We start from the raw sequence: 23,854 nt of genomic DNA on the forward strand, positions 1-23,854 counted from the left end.
CCGTGGGCGAACAGGCCGTTCGTTGTCACACAGGCGGTCAGGGGGACGAATAGGCTGTTTGTGTCAGTGGGCGGGGCCCCGGGCCGTCTCTTAGATTGCCCGTGGGCGAACAGGCCGTTCGTTGTCACACAGGCGGTCAGGGGGACGAATGAGCTGTTCGTGTCAGTGGGCGGGGCCCCGGGCCGTCTCTTAGATTGCCCGTGGGCGAACAGGCCGTTCGCTGTCACACAGGCGGTCAGGGGGACGAATGAGCTGTTCGTGTCAGTGGGCGGGGCCCCGGGCCGTCTCTTAGATTGCCCGTGGGCGAACAGGCCGTTTGCTGTCACAAAGGCGGTCAGGGGGACGAATAGGCTGTTTGTGTCAGTGGGCGTGGTCAGGGGGCGGTCACAGGCTGTCTTTGGGACGAAAGGGCGCTCAGTGGACGGTGGGTGTGGTCAGGGAATTTCCCGAAAAGGCGGTCAGGGGTAGGCGCGTGCGCTCCGTGGGCGCCCGCCTGCAACCTGTTCGGCGCGCGTCGAAACGACTGCAGGCGGTCGGCGAGTCGCCCCCCTGTGGCCGATGCCCGTATTGCGAGCGAGGGGGCCGAATTTCGTCGGGCTCCCGCGGGGCCCCCGAGGCCCCCCGGCCCGAGGCGACGCCTCTGGCCCGCCCCGTCGGTCCCCCCCTGCGGCCGGGCGCGGTCGGCCGGCCCCCGAAAAATCATCTAGGGGGCGGCGCGCAGCGTTCCGCTAACCTCCTATCACGGACTACCTTTTAAGCAGCTCGCGGACCGCTGGCCTAACGTGACGGCCTAAAGTGAGTTAGGTTTTGCTAGTCGTAGTAGGCTGTTCTCTGTGGTGGATCGTAGTTGTGTTTTAGGTCAGATGTTCCTGTCTACTCATGTGGAGTTTTGTCATTAAAAGAGTGCGTGCAAGTGGACTCTCTGCCTCGTCTCTCAGCAAAAGTTACAGTTTTGGTCCAGATATCTCCTGTGTTTTTGTATTGTTTATCAATAAAGACTAGTTTATTTTGGATTCTCTATCCTCTTGTCATTGCGATGAATCAGCCACCATTACAACAGCAGAGCATATAATAATTATAATTTATCTGTTTACAACAGTGGTCATGCACTCATTTGTTAAAGCTGCAGTCCGGCGTTTTTCCTCTTTGTCGCCATCTCTGTTCGAAATCTGCAATTGCAGTCATTCGCGGAATTATCTACTTTACATGAGTTGTACTTCAACACCCTCGACACGGCACAGCGCGGATGAACACAATGTTTGAGGAGAGTGTGCAGCTGTCAGTCTCCGCGCCGGTGTGGATACTGGCATTCAGAATCACAGATTATTCTTTTTGGAAGTATGACCAACATAAGAATTTTCACCGGAAAATGTCATCTGAACAAGTAAGAAACATCCACTTTTGTTCTGGTTCTGACATTGCAGTAAATCTCGCTGATTAAATCTAACGATCGCTTATAAGTTATCATATCACGCAAAACCGTGCAAATTATACTTTGTTCTCAAATTGTTAATGTTAACAACGTCAGCATTGCGTGACTACATGTAATGTCCTTCCGATATGTATCCTTGTTTTCGCATGGTCCGGTTCCAGTCTCCTTTTTTCTGAAGCCACTCCAAAGTCCAAACGAAGTCTTTTGCATTTTACAGCAGGTGAATCTCTAGTTGTCACTGATGATTGTCGTTTGAACCTTTCTGGATCCGACATCAAATTGATAAGTTTAATTATATCAAGTGCTGTGAGAAAAGGCTATAAATCTCCACCTCCAACATCCTCACATGCAGTATAGCCTATACTAGCCGAGACTCTTCTTTATGTGTACAGATGTGACGTAATGACTCAATATAGCCTATACTAGCCGAGACTACTTCTTTATGTGTACAGATGTGACGTAATGACTCAATATAGCCTATACTAGCCGAGACTCCTTCTTTATGTGTACAGATGTGACGTAATGACTCAATATAGCCTACTAGCCGAGACTCCTTCTTTATGTGTACAGATGTGACGTAATGACTCAATATAGCCTACTAGCCGAGACTCCTTCTTTATGTGTACAGATGTGACGTAATGACTCAATATAGCCTACTAGCCGAGACTCTTCTTTATGTGTACAGATGTGACGTAATGACTCAATATAGCCTACTAGCCGAGACTCTTCTTTATGTGTACAGATGTGACGTAATGACTCAATATAGCCTACTAGCCGAGACTCTTCTTTATGTGTACAGATGTGACGTAATGACTCAATATAGCCTACTAGCCGAGACTCTTCTTTATGTGTACAGATGTGACGTAATGACTCAATATAGCCTACTAGCCGAGACTCCTTCTTTATGTGTACAGATGTGACGTAATGACTCAATATAGCCTACTAGCCGAGACTCCTCTTTATGTGTACAGATGTGACGTAATGACTCAATATAGCCTATACTAGCCGAGACTCCTTCTTTATGTGTACAGATGTGACGTAATGACTCAATATAGCCTACTAGCCGAGACTCTTCTTTATGTGTACAGATGTGACGTAATGACTCAATATAGCCTACTAGCCGAGACTCCTTCTTTATGGGTACAGATGTGACGTAATGACTCAATATAGCCTACTAGCCGAGACTCCTTCTTTATGTGTACAGATGTGACGTAATGACTCAATATAGCCTACTAGCCGAGACTCCTTTATGCGTACAGATGTGACATAATGACTCAATATAGCCTACTAGCCGAGACTCCTTCTTTATGTGTACAGATGTGACGTAATGACTCAATATAGCCTACTAGCCGAGACTCCTTCTTTATGTGTACAGATGTGACGTAATGACTCAATATAGCCTACTAGCCGAGACTCCTTCTTTATGTGTACAGATGTGACGTAATGACTCAATATAGCCTACTAGCCGAGACTCTTCTTTATGTGTACAGATGTGACGTAATGACTCAATATAGCCTACTAGCCGAGACTCTTCTTTATGTGTACAGATGTGACGTAATGACTCAATATAGCCTACTAGCCGAGACTCCTCTTTATGTGTACAGATGTGACGTAATGACTCAATATAGCCTACTAGCCGAGACTCCTTCTTTATGTGTACAGATGTGACGTAATGACTCAATATAGCCTACTAGCCGAGACTCCTCTTTATGTGTACAGATGTGACGTAATGACTCAATATAGCCTATACTAGCCGAGACTCCTTCTTTATGTGTACAGATGTGACGTAATGACTCAATATAGCCTACTAGCCGAGACTCTTCTTTATGTGTACAGATGTGACGTAATGACTCAATATAGCCTACTAGCCGAGACTCCTTCTTTATGGGTACAGATGTGACGTAATGACTCAATATAGCCTACTAGCCGAGACTCCTTCTTTATGTGTACAGATGTGACGTAATGACTCAATATAGCCTACTAGCCGAGACTCCTCTTTATGTGTACAGATGTGACGTAATGACTCAATATAGCCTACTAGCCGAGACTCCTTCTTTATGTGTACAGATGTTACGTAATGACTCAATATAGCCTACTAGCCGAGACTCCTTTATGCGTACAGATGTGACGTAATGACTCAATATAGCCTATACTAGCCGAGACTCCTTCTTTATGTGTACAGATGTGACGTAATGACTCAATATAGCCTACTAGCCGAGACTCTTCTTTATGTGTACAGATGTGACGTAATGACTCAATATAGCCTACTAGCCGAGACTCCTTCTTTATGGGTACAGATGTGACGTAATGACTCAATATAGCCTACTAGCCGAGACTCCTTCTTTATGTGTACAGATGTGACGTAATGACTCAATATAGCCTACTAGCCGAGACTCCTTTATGCGTACAGATGTGACGTAATGACTCAATATACCCTACTAGCCGAGACTCCTTCTTTATGTGTACAGATGTGACGTAATGACTCAATATAGCCTACTAGCCGAGACTCCTTCTTTATGTGTACAGATGTGACGTAATGACTCAATATAGCCTACTAGCCGAGACTCCTTCTTTATGTGTACAGATGTGACGTAATGACTCAATATAGCCTACTAGCCGAGACTCTTCTTTATGTGTACAGATGTGACGTAATGACTCAATATAGCCTACTAGCCGAGACTCTTCTTTATGAGTACAGATGTGACGTAATGACTCAATATAGTCTACTAGCCGAGACTCTTCTTTATGCGTACAGATGTGACATAATGACTCAATATAGCCTACTAGCCGAGACTCCTTCTTTATGTGTACAGATGTGACGTAATGACTCAATATAGCCTACTAGCCGAGACTCTTCTTTATGTGTACAGATGTGACGTAATGACTCAATATAGCCTACTAGCCGAGACTCTTCTTTATGAGTACAGATGTGACGTAATGACTCAATATAGCCTACTAGCCGAGACTCTTCTTTATGTGTACAGATGTGACGTAATGACTCAATATAGCCTACTAGCCGAGACTCTTCTTTATGTGTACAGATGTGACGTAATGACTCAATATAGCCTACTAGCCGAGAGTCTTCTTTATGTGTACAGATGTGACGTAATGACGTATAATAGCCTACTAGCCGGGACTCCTTCTACAGATGTGATGTAATGACTCAATATAGCCTACTAGCCGAGACTCTTCTTTATGTGTACAGACCAAAGCGATCTGTGTGTTTTGTCGTTGTGAACTGAGCTATCATCATCGCAGCACGTCCAGTCTGAAGTACCACTTGATGGCCAAGCACACACACAGCTGATGCGAATTCTCCACCCCTCATCAATATCAGGACCTCGTCAGTATTTCTTTCACCCTTTAATTGATGGACAGTGTTACATTGTGTGAGAGATTATATGCTCCAAGTGAGAATGTTAGTGTGAAATTGAACACAGTATATGCCAATGTTGTTTTCAATAAAAAAACATTTGCACACAGCAAGCCGATCCACTTTTCCATGTTGATAAGAGCATTACAATGAGAAAAAATCAAAATCAAGAGACATTTAAAATAGATAAAAATGCGATTAATCGCGAGTTAACTATGACATTAATGCGATTAATCGCGATTAAATATTTTAATCGTTTGACAGCACTAGTAGATATACAACTGTGCACAAAAACCTTTGAATGTTTAAAATGTACGAGTTTATCCTTGAATATGAATGTGCAAATCGTCATTCACATGTGAATCGCCTTGGATGTGTGTGTGTGTGTGTGTGTTTTAGACTTTCCTGGCAGGGCTGTCCTCCTACACAGATCAGTCGTACTCTTTAGCCAATCAGGTTTAAGCTTATCAATCGACCAATCAGATTTAAGCTTATCAATCGACCAATCAGTATCACGTGAGGGCGGGCCTACCTGCATGTTACGTCATCAGCTTTCGACCACAGTTCATGGCTGAGCAGTGGTTTGTGCAGTTGATCGGTTCATTTCTGTGTTTACTGAAGTTAAAGAAGTTCGAGATCAGTTGAAGCAATAGTTTATTAACTGCTGTTTAGTCCACATGTGAACATAAACATTTATTTTTAGTATTGATGGATTTTCATGTCCTGTCAGTCCACCACACATTCATCTGATGATAATGTATGTAATGACGTGCATATATAGGAGACATCTGTTTTGTTTTAAGCTGCATATATTATGTAGTTTTATTGTTTCAGATTTCCGAGACAGATGATGTATGAAGTTGCAGACAACCAGTACTGTGATCTTACCATTCCTACTGTAATTCTTTCAAAACCATTTTGACAGTTGTTTCAACAAGTGGTTGAAAGTGATGGATTGTTACTGTATCCATTTGTCTCCTGGGGACTATATGTACACGCTCTAGGAATAAAGCCTTGCTATGCATGCATTATTAAATGTTCTTGTCAGAATTAAAAGATTCAAATACATAGTTACATCTGATGTACACGTTTTATAAACTTGAAAGTTTCCGAATTATTTGGGAATAAAATATATATAAAATGACTTGATCATGATTAATGTTCCTGTTACATATGAAGATCATCATTGAACTTGTCAGGATCTGGGTTACTTATCTGCTCTTTCTCACTCTCATACCACCACACACACTCATTTACACACCCATTTCTCTCACTCTCCAGCGCACACACATACTGTCATGTTTGCGCTCTGCCTTCACCTGTTGATCATCAGTATCAGCGCTCTCGCTGCTGTCCGCTCACACCTGTGTCTTGTCTTGTCTAATTACTCAGTCTACTTCTAGTGTTTGTTCTCTCTGTTCTGTGTCGGATTATTGTGTGAGTACGTTCTCTCATTTTGTCAGTTTAAAGGAGTCTTACCTATGTCTTGTCTTGTGTAGCAGTATTCGCCTTGTTGTCTCCTGTCTCCTGTGACCTGCTTCGGTGAGATTCATCCGTTGTTCTCTCTGCTCTGCTGCCAGCTTCAAGGACCATTTACTCTGAGAGTATTTTCTGTTCTTCATAATCTCTCCCGACAAAGTATCCACTGAGAAGCTGTCTTTCTGGAGAGCACCTTTTTCTGTTCTAGTTCTGAGCTGTTATTCTTAAAGCTGTTTTCGTTGGACATTAAAGACTTTGCATTGAACTTCCTTTGCTTTTGGATCCTTTTGTATCAACCCTGACAGAATAATCCGACCACGATGGATCCAGCAAAGGAGGAATCTTTTTTTTCTGCTGTAGAGATCCAAGGAGCTATGCTGGGTTGTCACGAGGAGGAATTATCTGCTGCCAGAAATGCGGTGGAATGTTTGGCCGCACAGGTTAATGATTTGTCTGCACGCCTCCTTCATGCTCACCAGGAATCACCGGTTGTTCAGAGTCGTCCTTCTCTTCCCGAACCTCGTGTGAACAATCCTCCATGTTATGCAGGTGAGCCTACGGAATGTAGAGCCTTTTTGACTCAGTGTGAGGTAGCTTTTTCCCTGCAACCACAGACTTATGCGGAGGATCGTGCCCGCATCGCCTATGTGATTTCGTTATTGACTGGACGCGCTCGTGAGTGGGGAACCTCCGTTTGGGAGGCTGGGACTTCCTGCTGTCACTGTTTTGATCTCTTTAAGGACGAGATGATTAAAGTTTTCGACCAGTCAGTTTTCGGACGCGAGGCTTCGCGTCTTCTCACCACGATTCGCCAGGGGAGGAGAACAGTGGCTGATTTCGCGATTGAATTCCGCACCCTTTCCACCACAGCTGAATGGAATGAACCTGCTCTGGTCGCGCGCTTCCTGGAGGGTTTGAATGTGGATTTAAAGGATGAGATTTATGCTCGCGGTTCTCCGGCCCAGCTTGACCAACTGATAGAGCTGGCGATTCGCCTCGATAGATGCTTTGAGCAACGGCGACGTGCCCGTGCAGCTTCCTCCACTCCTCGCGAACCTCCTTTTCCTGTCTCTGCTAGACCTGATCCAGAGCCCATGCAGTTGGGTGGCATTCGTCTTCTGCCAGAGGAGAAACAACGTCGCATCTCCAACAGACTGTGTCTTTATTGCGGCTCGGCTGGTCACTTCGCAGCTTCGTGTCCAGTAAAAGCCAGAGCTCGCCAGTAGACAGAGGAGTACTGGCGAGCGCGACTGTTTTGTCCTCTTCATCCAGATCCTGTACCACCCTGCCCGCCGTCCTTCGTTGGGCCGGTTCCACCGTTTCATGTCCCGCGTTGATCGACTCAGGGGCTGAGGGGAACTTTATTGATGAGAGATGGGCCCGGGAACATAACATCCCCCTGGTGGACTTAAAGGGGAACACCACCGTCTTTGCCCTGGATGGTAGTATTCTCTCTAATGTTCGCCGTGTCACCAGTCCGGTGAGTCTCACCGTCTCAGGAAACCATCAAGAGACTATTTCTATTCTCATTTTTCAGTCCCCCTATACCCCCGTTGTGTTAGGACATCCCTGGCTAGTCCAGCATAGCCCTCATATTGACTGGGTCAAGAGTACCATTTTGTCTTGGAGTCTTTCATGTCATGTTAATTGTTTAGTGTCTGCTATTCCTGTGGTTTCTTCTGTGTCTGTTTTTCAGGAGGAACCTGGTGATCTGTCTGGGGTCCCGGAGGAGTACCACGATTTGCGGGCGGTTTTCAGTCGTTCCCGGGCCGTTTCTCTACCGCCTCACCGCCCCTACGATTGTTGCATCGATCTCCTTCCTGGCACCACGCCGCCTCGCGGTAGATTGTATTCTCTCTCGGCGCCTGAACGAGAGGCTTTAGAGAAGTATCTCTCTGAATCCCTTGACGCTGGAATTATTGTTCCGTCCTCCTCGCCAGCTGGTGCTGGTTTCTTCTTTGTTAAGAAGAAGGATGGATCTGTGCGTCCTTGCATTGATTATCGGGGGTTGAACGACATAACGGTCAAGAACCGCTATCCCTTGCCCCTTATGTCGTCAGCTTTCGAGATCTTGCAGGGCGCAAAGATCTTTACTAAATTGGATTTGCGAAATGCTTACCATCTTGTTCGTATAAAGCAGGGAGACGAATGGAAGACCGCGTTTAACACCCCATAGGTCACTTTGAGTATCGCGTTCTTCCTTTCGGGCTGGTCAACGCTCCCGCTGTTTTTCAGGCGTTGGTCAACGACGTTTTGCGTGACATGTTAAATGTCTTTGTTTTCGTTTATCTGGACGACATCCTCATTTTCTCACCCTCACTCGAAGTACACGTTCAACACGTTCGTCGGGTTTTGCAACGTCTACTTGAGAACCGTCTCTTCGCTAAGTCTGAGAAATGTGTGTTTCTTTCTCAGTCTGTCACCTTCCTTGGTTCGGTGGTCTCTGCTGAGGGAATCAGCATGGATCCCGAGAAGGTGCGGGCGGTCCTCGATTGGCCCGTTCCTAATTCTCGTGTTGCCCTCCAGCGATTTTTAGGTTTTGCTAATTTTTACAGACGATTCATTCGTAACTTCAGTCAGGTTGCCGCTCCTCTCTCTGCTCTCACCTCGACTAAGTCTCAGTTTGTTTGGTCAGAGATGGCACAAGATGCGTTCGATCGACTCAAGAGGTTGTTCACCTCCGCGCCCATTTTGGTTACCCCTGATCCTGAGAGACAATTTATAGTCGAGGTCGATGCTTCCGATGTAGGGGTTGGGGCTATTTTGTCGCAGCGTTCTTCTCTTGATGACAAGGTTCACCCGTGCGCCTTCTTTTCCCATCGCCTTTCACCGGCAGAGCGCAATTATGATGTTGGTAACCGGGAGCTTTTGGCGGTTCGGTTAGCCTTGGGGGAGTGGCGGCACTGGTTAGAGGGGACCAGTATTCCATTTATCGTTTGGACTGACCACCGTAACCTCGAATACATCCGCTCCGCCAAGAGACTTAACGCTCGTCAGGCCCGCTGGGCATTATTTTTTGGTCGTTTTGATTTTTCGATCTCTTTTAGGCCAGGTTCCAAGAACGTTAAGCCCGATGCCCTCTCGCGGCTGTTCGGCTCCACAGAGGCAGCTTCGACCAAGGAGGTTATCTTACCCCAGCACTGCGTGGTCGGAGCTGCCGTCTGGGGAGTTGAGCAGACTGTTAAGAGGGCTCTCTCACTCGCTGTCAGACCTCCTCGTGCCCCGACAGGGACGTTATTTGTTCCTCCCACCGTTCGTTCATCCGTCCTCCAGTGGGGCCACGCCTCTAAGTTAGTCGCCCATCCTGGTGTTAAGGGTACCTTGGCCACTATTCGTCGGAGATTTTGGTGGCCCACTAGAGAACGTGACATACGTCAGTTTGTAGCTTCTTGTCCTGTCTGTGCTCAGACTAAGTCTAGCAATACCCCGCCTGCGGGTCTCCTCAGACCACTCCCTATTCCGTCACGCCCCTGGTCGCACATTGCTTTGGATTTTGTTACCGGTCTTCCTTCGTCCGCCGGTAACACAGTGATTCTTACTGTAGTCGACCGTTTCTCTAAGACAGCTCGTTTTATCCCTCTTCCTAAGCTTCCGTCCGCCCGAGAGACCGCCCAGATCATGGTAGATCACGTTTTTAAGATTCATGGTCTTCCTTCGGACATTGTGTCTGACAGAGGGCCCCAATTCGCCTCTCAGTTCTGGAGGGAGTTCTGCCGACTGATTGGGGCGTCCCCCAGTCTGTCGTCAGGATTTCATCCTCAGACCAATGGACAAGCCGAACGGACTAATCAGATTCTCGGCCGTATGTTGCGCAGCTTGACTTCACAGACCCCTGCATCCTGGTGCGATCAGCTTGCCTGGGCCGAATATGCCTATAATTCGCTTCCTTCGTCCGCTACTGGGTTATCCCCGTTTGAAGGTTGTCTTGGTTACCAACCCCCACTTTTTGCTTCTCAAGAGTCTGAGACTTCCGTGCCATCCGTTCAGGCTTTTATTCTTCGGTGCAAGCGTACTTGGAGGAGAGTGAGATCTGCGTTATGTCGTACTAGGGCGCGCACTCGTAAAGCTGCTAATCGTCGTCGGGTTAGAGCCCCTCGTTACGTTTGTGGGTTTGGCTTTCCACCCAGAATCTTCCTGTTCACGAGGGCTCTAAGAAACTTATGCCCCGTTTTGTTGGTCCTTTTGCTATTTTGAAGGTCCTAAGTCCGGCAGCTGTCAAGCTCAGATTGTCTCGTCAGTTACGTCGGGTGCACCCTGTTTTTCATGTGTCCTGTATCAAGCCTGTTATTCGAGCTCCCGCCCGTCCCGCCCTTCCTCCTCCGCCTCTCGACGAGGTGGATCCCATTTACAGAGTTCGCAAGCTGCTTGACGTTCGTCCTCGGGGGCGTGGCCACCAGTTCCTGGTGGACTGGGAGGGCTATGGGCCTGAGGAGAGGCAGTGGATTCCGGCCCGGGACGTCCTGGACCGCTCGCTAATCGAGGATTTCTATCGGTCTCGCCAGACCTCTTCCTTGGGAGCGCCTGGTGGCGCTCGTTGAGGGAGGGGTACTGTCAGGATCTGGGTTACTTATCTGCTCTTTCTCACTCTCATACCACCACACACACTCATTTACACACCCATTTCTCTCACTCTCCAGCGCACACACATACTGTCATGTTTGCGCTCTGCCTTCACCTGTTGATCATCAGTATCAGCGCTCTCGCTGCTGTCCGCTCACACCTGTGTCTTGTCTTGTCTAATTACTCAGTCTACTTCTAGTGTTTGTTCTCTCTGTTCTGTGTCGGATTATTGTGTGAGTACGTTCTCTCATTTTGTCAGTTTAAAGGAGTCTTACCTATGTCTTGTCTTGTGTAGCAGTATTCGCCTTGTTGTCTCCTGTCTCCTGTGACCTGCTTCGGTGAGATTCATCCGTTGTTCTCTCTGCTCTGCTGCCAGCTTCAAGGACCATTTACTCTGAGAGTATTTTCTGTTCTTCATAATCTCTCCCGACAAAGTATCCACTGAGAAGCTTTCTTTCTGGAGAGCACCTTTTTCTGTTCTAGTTCTGAGCTGTTATTCTTAAAGCTGTTTTCGTTGGACATTAAAGACTTTGCATTGAACTTCCTTTGCTTTTGGATCCTTTTGTATCAACCCTGACAGAACTGACAATCTTAAGTATGAAGCACAACATTCAGTACAGAGAAATATACGTCTCTTCCAGAGTTGTGAGATCCAGTCAGAGTCTAATTTGCTTTTAAAATATATTATATACACTCACCTAAAGGATTATTAGGAACACCCGTTCAATTTCTCATTAATGCAATTATCTAATCAACCAATCACATGGCAGTTGCTTCAATGCATTTAGGGGTGTGGTCCTGGTCAAGACAATCTCCTGAACTCCAAACTGAATGTCAGAATGGGAAAGAAAGGTGATTTAAGCAATTTTGAGCGTGGCATGGTTGTTGGTGCCAGACGGGCCGGTCTGAGTATTTCACAATCTGCTCAGTTACTGGGATTTTCACGCACAACCATTTCTAGGGTTTACAAAGAATGTGTGAAAAGGGAAAAACATCCAGTATGCGGCAATCCTGTGATAAAAAGGCCTTGTTGATGCTAGAGGTCAGAGGAGAATGGGCCGACTGATTCAAGCTGATAGAAGAGCAACTTTGACTGAAATAACCACTCGTTACAACCGAGGTATGCAGCAAAGCATTTGTGAAGCCACAACACGCACAACCTTGAGGCGGATGGGTTAAAACAGCAGAAGACCCCACCGGGTACCACTCATCTCCACTACAAATAGGAAAAAGAAGCTACAATTTGCAAGAGCTCACCAAAATTGGACAGTTGAAGACTGGAAAAATGTTGCCTGGTCTGATGAGTCTCGATTTCTGTTGAGACATTCAGATGGTAGAGTCAGAATTTGGCGTAAACAGAATGAGAACATGGATCCATCATGCCTTGTTACCACTGTGCAGGCTGGTGGTGGTGGTGTAATGGTGTGGGGGAATGTACCCATCCTCATGTACCATGTACCCATCCTCTGATGGCTACTTCCAGCAGGATAATGCACCATGTCACAAAGCTCGAATCATTTCAAATTGGTTTCTTGAACATGACTGTGAGGTCACTGTACTAAAATGGCCCCCACAGTCACCAGATCTCAACCCAATAGAGCATCTTTGGGATGTGGTGGAACGGGAGCTTTGTGCCCTCTGGATGTGCATCCCACAAATCTCCATCAACTGCAAGATGCTATCCTATCAATATGGGCCAACATTTCTAAAGAATGCTTTCAGCATCTTGTTGAATCAATGCCACGTAGAATTAAGGCAGTTCTGAAGGCGAAAGGGGGTCAAACACAGTATTAGTATGGTGTTCCTAATAATCCTTTAGGTGAGTGTAAGTGAAAAGTTAACAAATGAATTGTGTTCAATCCAGTCATCAGTAGACCTCTCTGTTAGGACATATCAGATTTTGGTCTGATATTTAAAATAGAAAAAACCTATAGTACAAGAGGTGCAGACAGAGGACATGGGAGATTAAGTGATGGTATTTTAATAGAGCTTACTGAGTAATCTCAGTTGCATAATCTTAATTGCCTCTCTATGATAAGTATACCTTTGTCTGATTAGCATTAGGGCTGGACGATATGGCCAAATTTTATATCACGATATATTTCTTAATTTCGGTCAATACGATATAATTCCGATATCGATATGAACAATATAAAAGCCTCAGAAAAAAATGCCAAGAACACCCACAAGGGATGTCTGTACCTACAATCTTCTGAAAAATTAATTTGCCAAGTCTATGAAACCTCCTCCTAAAAAAACTACATAATATTTTAGAAATAAAAACGGTACAAATAAATTAACGTTCACCTTTTATTTGAATTTAACCTTTATACAAACAAGAAAAGTCAAATAAACATAAGACTCTCAGACTGACCTTATTAATATATTTAACTTTAAACAATAACATAGGCTGATTCTATTATTCTTTACACAAAACTTCTTGTAACAAAACTTGTTCTTACAAACCAAAGTGCTTCAGCCAGGATAAAAAAATATGAAAAGTGCTCAGCTGCAGAGAAAAAGAGTGAGCAAAAACAAAAAAACATGTTGCTGGGACAGGGACATTGTTGACTGTTGATGACACCCTATGACAGGATCTAGAGGTTTCTGGCAAGAAATACAAGCTGGTCTACTTTATCTGGCTTCAGAGATGACCTTTTACATGTGACAATGTTGCCACCTGTACTAAAAACCCTCTCAGAGGGGGAGCTTGTGGCCTGAATGCACAAGTAATGTTGTGCCAGTTGGCTTACTCTAGGGAAGTTCTTTTGATAGACTTTCCACCAATCCAGAGGATTTGAGTCATTGTCAGCATTTGGAGACAGAAGGTAGTTGCCCAGCTCCCTCTCAACTCCCTGCTGTGCAGTCAAGCCTTCTGTGCTAGTAGTAGTGGTGGGCCTGTTTGAAAATAAGCTAGCCAGAGACCGCTTTGTTTTCTTGGCTGGTACAGAAGTGTCTCTCATGGCTTCTTCTCTGGACTCCTCTTCCCTGACCACAACAAATCTCTCTCCCTTCAGCATCTCCAACACAGTTCTCTCTTTGATGTATTCTCTCTTCTCCTCCTGAGTGTACTGAAGCTTGAATCTTGGGTCAACGAGGCATGCCATGTCAAGTAGATCATCCATGGCTGGGTCATCATACTTTTGGTTGAGGTATCCCATCACTGTTGTCTTTATGGTCCTGGTGAGCTCTGTGTCATCCTCTGCTTCCTTCAAGATGGAGGTGTTGAAGAGATGCATCACTGGTTTTAGAAATGATACAGTGACATAGGACTCACCAGAGTCAGTGAACTGCCTTGCATCAGACTGACTGCCTTGCATCAGTGAAATTGAGGAGTGTGCTTAGAGCTGCATCTATAGACTCTAAAACATCCACATCTTGCCAGGTAGGAACCAGCGTTCTGGTCTTCTTGCCCGTTGAGAGTACTTCTGTGATGGCCCTTTTCTGCCCCAGAATCCGCTTCACCATTTGTTAACGGGAGCCCCATCTTGTTGGTGTTTCACTGATGAGCTTGTGCTTTGGCAAGTGATACTCCTCCGGAGCAGCTGCAAGGTCCCGTTTCTTCTTCCTAGAGTAGGAGAAAGCAGCCACCACCTTTTTACAGACCCCAATTGCTCTGTCCACCCGCTTGTCTTGGTTAACTTTCTCTGTAGACAGATAGAGAGAATTTTTTTTATGCAAATTGTAATATATACTTATATTTTGTATTTAAATATTTTAAATACAATTTGTTGTTTATTAACCCTCTGGGTACCAAGAACGCACCCGTGCGTTTTGGCAGATTTTTTTCACATAGCAGAAAAATAGACTTAAACTACTCCATCATTTCTGGTCATACAGAGTTATGAAACATATAAAAAAACTGTTAAATGTCTACTTTTTTATGTGCCCACCTACAATCAAAATAAAATATTGTGCTTTTGTAAAATAAAGAAAATAAACAGGGTGTGCGTTCTGCCTCTCCGTGTCCGTGAACTTTTTTTCTGGAGCACGTCTCTAAACTTAAACAAAACTATACTAAAGTTACTAAAATATAGTATATATTTTATACTATTTTATATATAGCGAATACTAAAATATTCCCTGTTTATGTAATCTATATAAAAAGAGAGAGGTGTCAGCCGTTCTCATTATCGTTCTCGCATCTCATTATTCCGCTAATGTGACACGCCCACGGAGAGCGCGCGCTATTCAAACGCTAATAATCTGAAGCAACACATTGAGACGTGTAAATGCCCACACAAACTCTGTAAACACACTATATTTAGTCAGATTAATGTACTGTCGTCTTGCGCGGCTGTGAGGAATAATCCTGGGACATTTACCTACCTCAGAACAAGTGCTGGTTTATTTTCACTTCGAGGAGCAAGCTGAACTGTAAGTGTTTTATTCTTGTGGTTTGTTCTAATCGCGATATATAATAACGTTTAGTGTCTGTAAACGCAAAAATAGCCTACTGTTTAAATTTGAATCATGTTTCTGTGTGTGTGTGTGTGACTAGTTTAGGATAGATTATAAAGTTTTAACTCTAAAATAGACATCAAATAAGCTTTTGTTAACAGTTTCTGCTCATATGTTATATATATAGTATGTTTTGTCAAAAATAAACTTATCAACTGTTATAGTGTTTGTTCCAGCTAGCCTATATCAAAATAATGAATCCTTAACTTTGAAATATGTATAATACAATGTATTGGCCTACTTTATGGAAAAAAGACAATTTTCTTTTCAAGATGTTTCCAACTCTAACTTTGAACCAATTCTATTGAATGGCCCATATAACCTATTTGAACAGAATTTGTTTCCAGGTATGACTAAAAATGTGCTTTTGACTTTCATTTATATTTTGATTATTTATATATATATATATATAAATAATCAAAATATAAATATGTCTGTGTGTGTGTATATATGTATATATATTTTCCTTGCATTCTTTCTTGTGACACACCTGAATGAAATTAATGCATCTTTGTCTTCTCAGGTGAGAATCACCTAATTATTCATGAGGGGGTTGGGCCGTTCACGCCCATTGGCATATTGCCTTTCAAACAAAAAAATGTTTTTCACAATTTAAAGCAATCTATGGTTTTATGTGAATGGTTAGGCAGGATGATTTTTAGTTTTATCAATAAACATCCATAAACAATATTCTCTCAAAAATACAAACATGTACATACATGTTGCTCACATATTATGGTAGCCCTGCTTGTGCTAAATAGTGTAATTTCACCTGTGCCATTAATATGTTTATAAGCAACTGAAAAAAGCACAAATGTCAGGGCATGTCAAAACATCATAAGGACCCCAAAAACACCTTGGTCCCCAGAGGGTTAATATTATTCTTACTGCAAAATTCTTCTGCTTGCATATTTTTGTTTTGTTTTTACTTCACACCTGATTTGGCAAAGTAAACATATGTTCCAATGCCAGTAAAACACCTTTGAATTTAATTGAAAGAATTGCTATATGTATAATCCATATGTATGTCTTGAATAAAGATTAAATGAATAGCCTATAAAATCACTTAAATAGGGGAATAAAATCACCTATTCTAAACTACAGGCTAAGTACTTTAGTTACAGCTAAGGACTAATTAAGTACAATGATTTTAGTAATATATCCTCATACCATAAAAAAACAAAAAAAACAAAGTCCGTAACTTTTGGCGCTCTGCATGCATCTTGCGGAAGAACATTGTAGTCGGAACTTCTTCTCTCTGTTCATGTCTATGACGAATCACGCAGGTACTGGGCTACTCCTCAGCGGAGCCGAGCCGAGGTAGTTTAAAATAGTCAAAATAGATGTACTGGCTCATTATATACATTTTGCTAATCTTTAACTAAAAAGGTACTGCAGCTTTAACATAACACTACCATTTATATTATTAACTGTGTATAACTTACCAATAGCAGAGTTCAGTCGATGCCCGAAGCATTGTAGTCTTGTCCATCTGTTCAACTCAGCGGCTTTGATGATATTGGTCCCGCTATCTGTGGTGATACAGACCTGCCGGTCCTCGCGAAGTCCCCAGGAGGCGAGCGCATCTGCAAGTCCGACTGCAATTGCTTCGCTCATGTGATCCTCAGGAAAGTAGACCGTCTGGAGGCATACGCTGACAAGCTTCCAATCTTGGTCAATAAAGTGGACTGTCAGGCTCAAGTATGGTTCTGAGGTTCGGCTTGACCACAGGTCAGCTGTGGTTGCAAAATATGACACTGACTTCAGTTGTTCCTCCACCCTTTCCCTAACTTCACCATAAAGTGCAGGGATAGCTGTGCGTGAAAAATATTTTCGGCCAGGGAGCTCGTATCTCGGGTCAATGACTGAAATCATTTTCCTGAAGCCCACGTTTTCCACCGTACTAAATGGCATCATGTCCTTAGCCAAGAAGTTTGTAACAGCCTTTGTAATGTCTTTATGATGTTTAGACCGTTTTGTCATAAGGCATGAATGCAGCCATCTGTGTTTGCTGCATGGGTTTCTCTTTTGACACAGCTGGTGTTGGGGATGAGGATGGTGGTGTTGTTTCAGGGACAGGTTGGCTTAAACTTTTATAGTGCCTCATCTTCTGACTCTCAGAATGTTCTATCGGGTGGAACTGCTTCAGATGGTGGAACAGATTTGATGTGTTCCTGTTGCTAGTCGGCACCACTCTCCGGCACATTTTGCAGCACGCTGAAACCTGAAGTTTACCAGATCTCAGAAAGCCGAACCACTTCCATACCACTGAATTAGTCTTTCCTCTCTTATCAACTATTTCGTCTGCTTTCTCCTCACTTGTGGAAGCTCGTTCAGTCCAATGTTGTTTTCATCAACGATGACGATTTCGTTGACACACTTTTTTTTATGACGATAACGCGACGATGACTAGCTAAAAATGGCTTGGTGGTCGGAAACGATGAGATGATTTATGGACATACTTTCAGTATAATCCATCAGAAAGAAAAACGGTTGTATGATGTTTGTGTTTACAAATAATATGCATCTTGTTGTTGCACTGGCAGACAAGTTGAAGAACAAGTTGTAGAGCATAAGTATGTGTTCCTCAATAGTTTATATTTTGGGCACGTTGTTCATTGCACTTTTGCAATTACTCAAATAAAGCCACAATTGCCAAAGTAAGAATGTTTTTATTCCTGGCTTTTTTGGAGTAATTGCTAAAGTGCAATGAACAACGTGCCCAAAATATAAGCTATTGAGGAACACATACTTATGCTCTACAACTTGTGCTTCAACTTGTCTGCCAGTGCAACAACAAGTTGTAGAGCATAAGTATGTGTTCCTCAATAGCTTATATTTTGGGCACGTTGTTCATTGCACTTTAGCAATTACTCAAATAAAGCCACAATTGCCAAAGTAAGAATGTTTTTATTCCTGGCTTTTTTGGAGTAAAACAGTGATTCCACTGTTATCTGTGGGTAATGTTGTAGTAGCTCAAAGTTTTTTGCTGTTTAAACTTTAAACCATTCCTTTATTACTGTGATAACTGGTGAAAATAGCCAATGTGCTGACATTTTAGAAGAGCATCAATTCATGGAAAAAATATAACTTGAAATATGGGAATAAAAGGTTTCTGCCCAATGCGACAATGAAGTACAGCTTGGCAGCACTGCATCTCCATCAATGAGAAAGTCTAGTTTATTATGCAAAGGTTTTAAGGTTAACTGTTGTTTTATGAATTGCAACACTTGTTACAACCTGTCAAACCTAATTTCCAATACTTTTGAACCTGAAAATAGCCAATGTGCTGAAATTTTAGAAGAGCATCAATTCATGGAAAAAATATAACTTGAAATATGGGAATAAAAGGTTTCTGCCCAATGCGACAATGAAGTACAGCTTGGCAGCACTGCATCTCCATCAATGAGAAAGTCTAGTTTATTATGCAAAGGTTTTAAGGTTAACTGTTGTTTTATGAATTGCAACACTTGTTACAACCTGTCAAACCTAATTTCCAATACTTTTGAACCTAAATTAATGTGTTAAAGACTACTTTTTTTTGTTTTACTAAAATTGACTAAAACCTTTTTGAGTTTTCGTAGACTAAAATTTTACTAAAACTATTAAGTTTATAAGTGACTAAAATGTGACTAAAACTAAAAAGCATTTTCGTCCAAAAGACTAAGACTAAAACTAAAAGAGCTAACAAAAACAACACTGGTTCAGTCACATTTGAATTGCGGTTAGGGGCGCTCATTTTGTAGCTTAAACTTGCCGTGTTGGAGATCAGCAACTACTGCTGAGCACTGGCTGGCTGCGTGTCTGTGGTGTACGCCATCACGAAAGTAGCCAATTGTGTTCTGCTCTTTCTGACGGCTGCTCGCCTAACTTCAGTCAGTGAGACATGCTGTTATGTATCTTGAAATATCAAAAAAATAAATAAATTGAAATATCGAAAATGTGTTTAAAAATCATATCACCGTTAATGAAAAAAGAATATCGCGATATATATTGATATTGAATTATTGTCCAGACCTAATTGGCATAATATCAGATTTGCCCATTTTACTAGGCAAAGTGAAATGAATGCTTCACAACATTGTCCTGTGACACTAAAAACCTTGAGATGACAATACAGCACAAAACATAAGGAAATTAATGTTAAATATATTGGTAACACTTTACAATAAGGTTAATTAGTTAACATAGTTAATGTATTAACTAACCACGAGCAATACATTTGTTGCTGTGTTTGTTAATCTTTGTTAACGTTAGTTAAAAATACAGCAGTTAATGAAGTATTAGTAAATGTTGAAATTAACATTAACAAAACTCTATACGTGCAGTTCATTATTAGTTCATGTTAACTTATGTTAACTAATGAAACGCTTTTGTAAAGTGTTACCAATTAAGACATTAATACAAAAAATAAAGTATAAAAGAGAATAAAAAAACAACATGAATTAAGATGTTTGTAACTGCTATCCAGATGTCATGCCAAATGTGAGTAATCCTGAAAAATGCAGGGAAACAACAAGTATTTAATAATTTAAAGCTGCAGTCCGTAGATTTTCCTCTTTGTCGCCATCTCTGTTTGAAGTCTGCAATTGCAGTCATTCGCGGAATTATTAATTTTATGTGAGTTGTACATCGGCATGAAACAGCGCGGATGAACACAATGTTGTGAGGAGAGTGCGCGTCGCGGCTTTCGGTCACAGCGCCGGTGTGGATACTGGCATTCAGAATCACACATTCTACTTTTTGGAAGTACAGGATGACCAACATAAGAATTTTCACCGGAAAATGTCCTCTGAACAAGTAAGTAACATTCACTTTTGTTCAGATCAACTAAGGGGAAAAATGCATTGCACTGTCTGCAGTAAATCGCGCTGATTAAATCTAACGATCGCTTATCATGTTGAACCGTGCAAATTATAGGCCTACTTTATTCTCAAATTGTTAATGTTAACAACATCAGCATTGCGTGATTTAATGTGTTTTATGGTTACCTGTAGTTCAGAATTCATATTCTCCATAATAGCTAAACAAGAAAGGCACAACAAAGGAAACTCCATAACTGTGTGAATTAAGTAAACAATTGTGGTAACTACTGTTACACGATTGAACTGTTGAAATGTCTTACTTGTCCAGCAGAAAAAAGCGTCACTTCTTCCATTTTGAACCCCTTCACGCACTTTTCAAAAGCCCTGCCGATGTTTATCCTTGTGTTCACATGAGACGGTTGCTGTCTTTCTCTAGCCACTTTAAATCTGAAGTACGAAGTCTTTTGGGTTTTATAACTGGTGAATCTCCAGTTGACACTGATGATTGTTGTTTGGATCTTTCTGGATCCGCTATAAGTTAAATTATGTAAAGTGCTGCGAGAAAAGGCTATACATCTCTACATCTCCACACCGTCAACGTCCTCACGCGCAGTATAGCCGGCTAGCCGAAACTCCTTCTTTATGTGTACAGATGTGATGTAATGACGCAAAGACATGCTCGAATTTCCCGTGGAAACCCACCAGTACCACTGGAATTAAAATCATTATTACAAGCTAACAGTTTTGAATCGAGCTACGGCAACAAGATAGGTTTGAACACTGGCTGAATATGTTTTTTTTTAAATAATTATTTTGGATTATTTTTAACTTGAAAAAAGTTACGGACTGCAGCTTTAACAACATACACAAATTGCACAAATGGCAAATAAACAAAGGGTGCTCATTAAAATAGGTCTATTCACTATTTAAAGAACAATCTCGATGAGGCCAGTGCTAAGAGAGCTAGGGTGGGTAATGATTACGATTCGATTACATGATAGAAAGTCTAAGGCCTTCAAAAGCCGTACAGCAAACCAATCTAATCTGGTGCCTATTACACGACAAACTAAGATTGCTGTGGGGACAAAAAGCAGGACTGTTAAATTAGCACTTTTAAACATCCGCTCACTTAAAAATAAATCACTAAAATAGTTAACGACTTAATAACATAAATCACTAAAATAGTCAACGACTTAATAACCACAAACAACCTGGACTTTATGTTTCTAAATTAAACTAGGCTAGAATACAGTTGCAGTGCAACAGTCCTCAATGAAACAGTGTCTGAGTGTCTGCATAAAAGTTATAGAGACTAAACATGCTACACATATGGTTTTGGTTAACCATAGTATGCATGTCTTGTTTCAGACCAAAATAGTTTAGAAGAGAGAATGAATACATAGGCCAAACCACATAAAAGGAAAATTATGAGATGGAAAATTAGATACATGTTAAGACATTTATCACATGTTTATATATATATAGAATATATAAGATTAAAAGGGTTCATTTCTTCTTCTCAGCAAGAATTAGGAGACAATTTCCATGTTCCATTAGGTGTCATGTAACAGGACAATGGGTTCTGCCAGTGTTTACTACATTTGTGGGGGAAGTTTCATAGAACTTTGTTGGGAGAGTGAGTTTGTTGGATTATTCATTAAATATAATGAATAATTTGTGTCTCTGATTGGTCCAGGCGCTACACAGACTTTCTTCTCGAATATTATAAACAGCAACTTAAACAACACGCACTCTTTTTGGTACTGTAGAGAGACTGACAACCCCCCCAAGCCAGATTCCCAGTAAAATACTCTCAGACAGCAAGTGCAGTGAGTTTGCTTCTTTCTTCTCTGAGAAAATCAATAATATCAGAAAGGTGATCAGCACATCCGTGAGTTGCTCTGGGGTCAGACAGATCAGACCACAACCTGAGAAAGTAGTTCAATTTCGAAGAAATTGATGGCAACATTTTGGAAGAAACCGTACAGCACCTTAAACCATCAACCTGCGTCCTTGACGCACTTCCCACATCTTTTTTTAAAAGTGTGTTAAACAGCTTAGAAGCAGATCTCCTAGAAGTGGTAAATGCCTCACTTCTCTCTGGGAGTTTTCCAAACTCCCTGAAAACGTCTCTGGTTACTATCGTAACCTCTGTTCCTTGAGAGGCGGGAACCAGACATTACGTCAGCGTAACGTATATGGGAACTGTATTAAATCCCGCTGTGAGAGCAGTGATGATAAGCCCTGAACGGGGTCAAACCACACCCAGCGTAAGCAAGACAGTTCTAGCCAATAGCCGTGTCGCTAAGAGCGCTCTCATCTGATAGGAGGAACTAGTCCTAAGAGACGCCTGCTCTGACCTTATCAAAATCTGCATATCTCAAAGCATTGGAACTGAAGGCTGCACTGAAAAGGGCAGACACAACACAATAAGCACTCAAGCATGAGAGTTCAACGCATTGTTGATGGTGATTGCGGTGACAGCTGCATCAACTTTCTTAACTATAACACAAAGTTAGCAGCTAGGTAACTACTGCATAGCTGGTTAACAGATAACAAAACATTTTCTGTAAAATTCAACTCACGAAAGTATGTGTGACGCTACAGAGGGTACATCCAGCTTGTAAAACCTGGCGAATGTATTCTGAGAAAACCAGCCAGCTACATAAATCCTGGATAGACATACCTCTAGCCCAGGTCCATGAGGAAGCAATCGCCCTCATAGAATGAGCTCTGATGTTAAGGGGACAATCTTTCCCCTGACATTCGTAAGTCAATGCAATAGCATCCACAATCTAGTGAGAGTCTCTGTTTTGAAACGGCACGTCCCTTATTACATCCACCAAAGCACACGAACAGCTGGTCTGACTGACGAAAGGCGGCCGAGCTATCCAAATATGTCCGCAAAGCCCTGACCGGGCAAACAGTGCTCTGAGCGTCTACGTCACGCAAGGCTGACGGCTCAGCAGAAAAGGCGGGCAGTGAAACAACCTGTGCTCTAAACGGTGTGTTGAGTGACTTCGGAACGTAGCCTGGTCTCGGCCGGAGAGTGACGCTGCAGTCGCCAGGTCCGAAACAAATGCAATCTTCGTTCACTGAGAACGTGTGTAAGTCTCCAATGCGCTTCGCTGAGGCGAGAGCAAGTAAGGCTGTCTTCAGGGAAAGCTCCTCAACCGCAATCGAAGCTAGGGGCTCGAACGGTGGTAGAGGTAGAGGTAGAGCTCTCAAAAACAGAGCTAGATTTCACGTGGCTGGCCGTGAAGGACACAATCGCCTTGCTCCCCTGAGAAATCTGATCACCAGAGCATGCTTACCGATCGATTTCCCGTCAACTGGGGAACGAACAGCAGCAATAGCGACCACCTACACCTTAGCGTGGGTGGCAAAGTCCCGCTCTCCATTCCGAGCCGTAGAAAGAGCAAAACATCCGACACGGAACGATCCCCGGGTCAAATCGATGTTCTGGCACCATTTTGTAAACAGAAAAACTCCCCATCTCAGAGCGCAGAGCGCATAATCACATATCAGTATACATAAACAAAGCGTCAGTAGCCATAGCGACAACAACTGTGAATATACGCAGTTAAATCAGAAGAGCCAGTTGCACTGAGCAATACAGGGCAACATAACCGTATTAACACATATCAGTATACATATACACAGCGTCAGTGGCCGTAGCTACAACAACTGTGAATATACGCAATTAGATCAGAATAGCCAGTTGCACTGAACAATACAGGGCAA

At 42.8% G+C, this 23,854-nt stretch overlaps 2 protein-coding genes across 2 annotated transcripts in view; both read right to left on the bottom strand.

Annotated features, from left to right (window-relative positions):
- The window catches only part of mfrp (membrane frizzled-related protein), a 118,573-nt gene that overhangs the window by 79,434 nt on the left and 15,285 nt on the right, over positions 1-23,854 (bottom strand). The gene's annotated exons all lie outside the window — the stretch shown is intronic.
- LOC130097739 (zinc finger BED domain-containing protein 4-like) lies at positions 14,167-16,946 on the bottom strand. Its single transcript, XM_056264679.1, has 2 exons — positions 16,751-16,946; positions 14,167-14,491 (listed from the first exon to the last, which is right to left on the bottom strand). Exons 1-2 carry the CDS (start codon positions 16,920-16,922, stop codon positions 14,316-14,318), a joined length of 348 nt encoding a protein of 115 aa, XP_056120654.1. The 5' UTR covers positions 16,923-16,946; the 3' UTR covers positions 14,167-14,315.

Source organism: Rhinichthys klamathensis, unplaced genomic scaffold (genome assembly GCF_029890125.1).
Source record: "Rhinichthys klamathensis goyatoka isolate OS25496 unplaced genomic scaffold, OSU_Roscu_1.1 h1tg000223l_1, whole genome shotgun sequence".
NCBI lineage: Eukaryota > Metazoa > Chordata > Actinopteri > Cypriniformes > Leuciscidae > Rhinichthys > Rhinichthys klamathensis.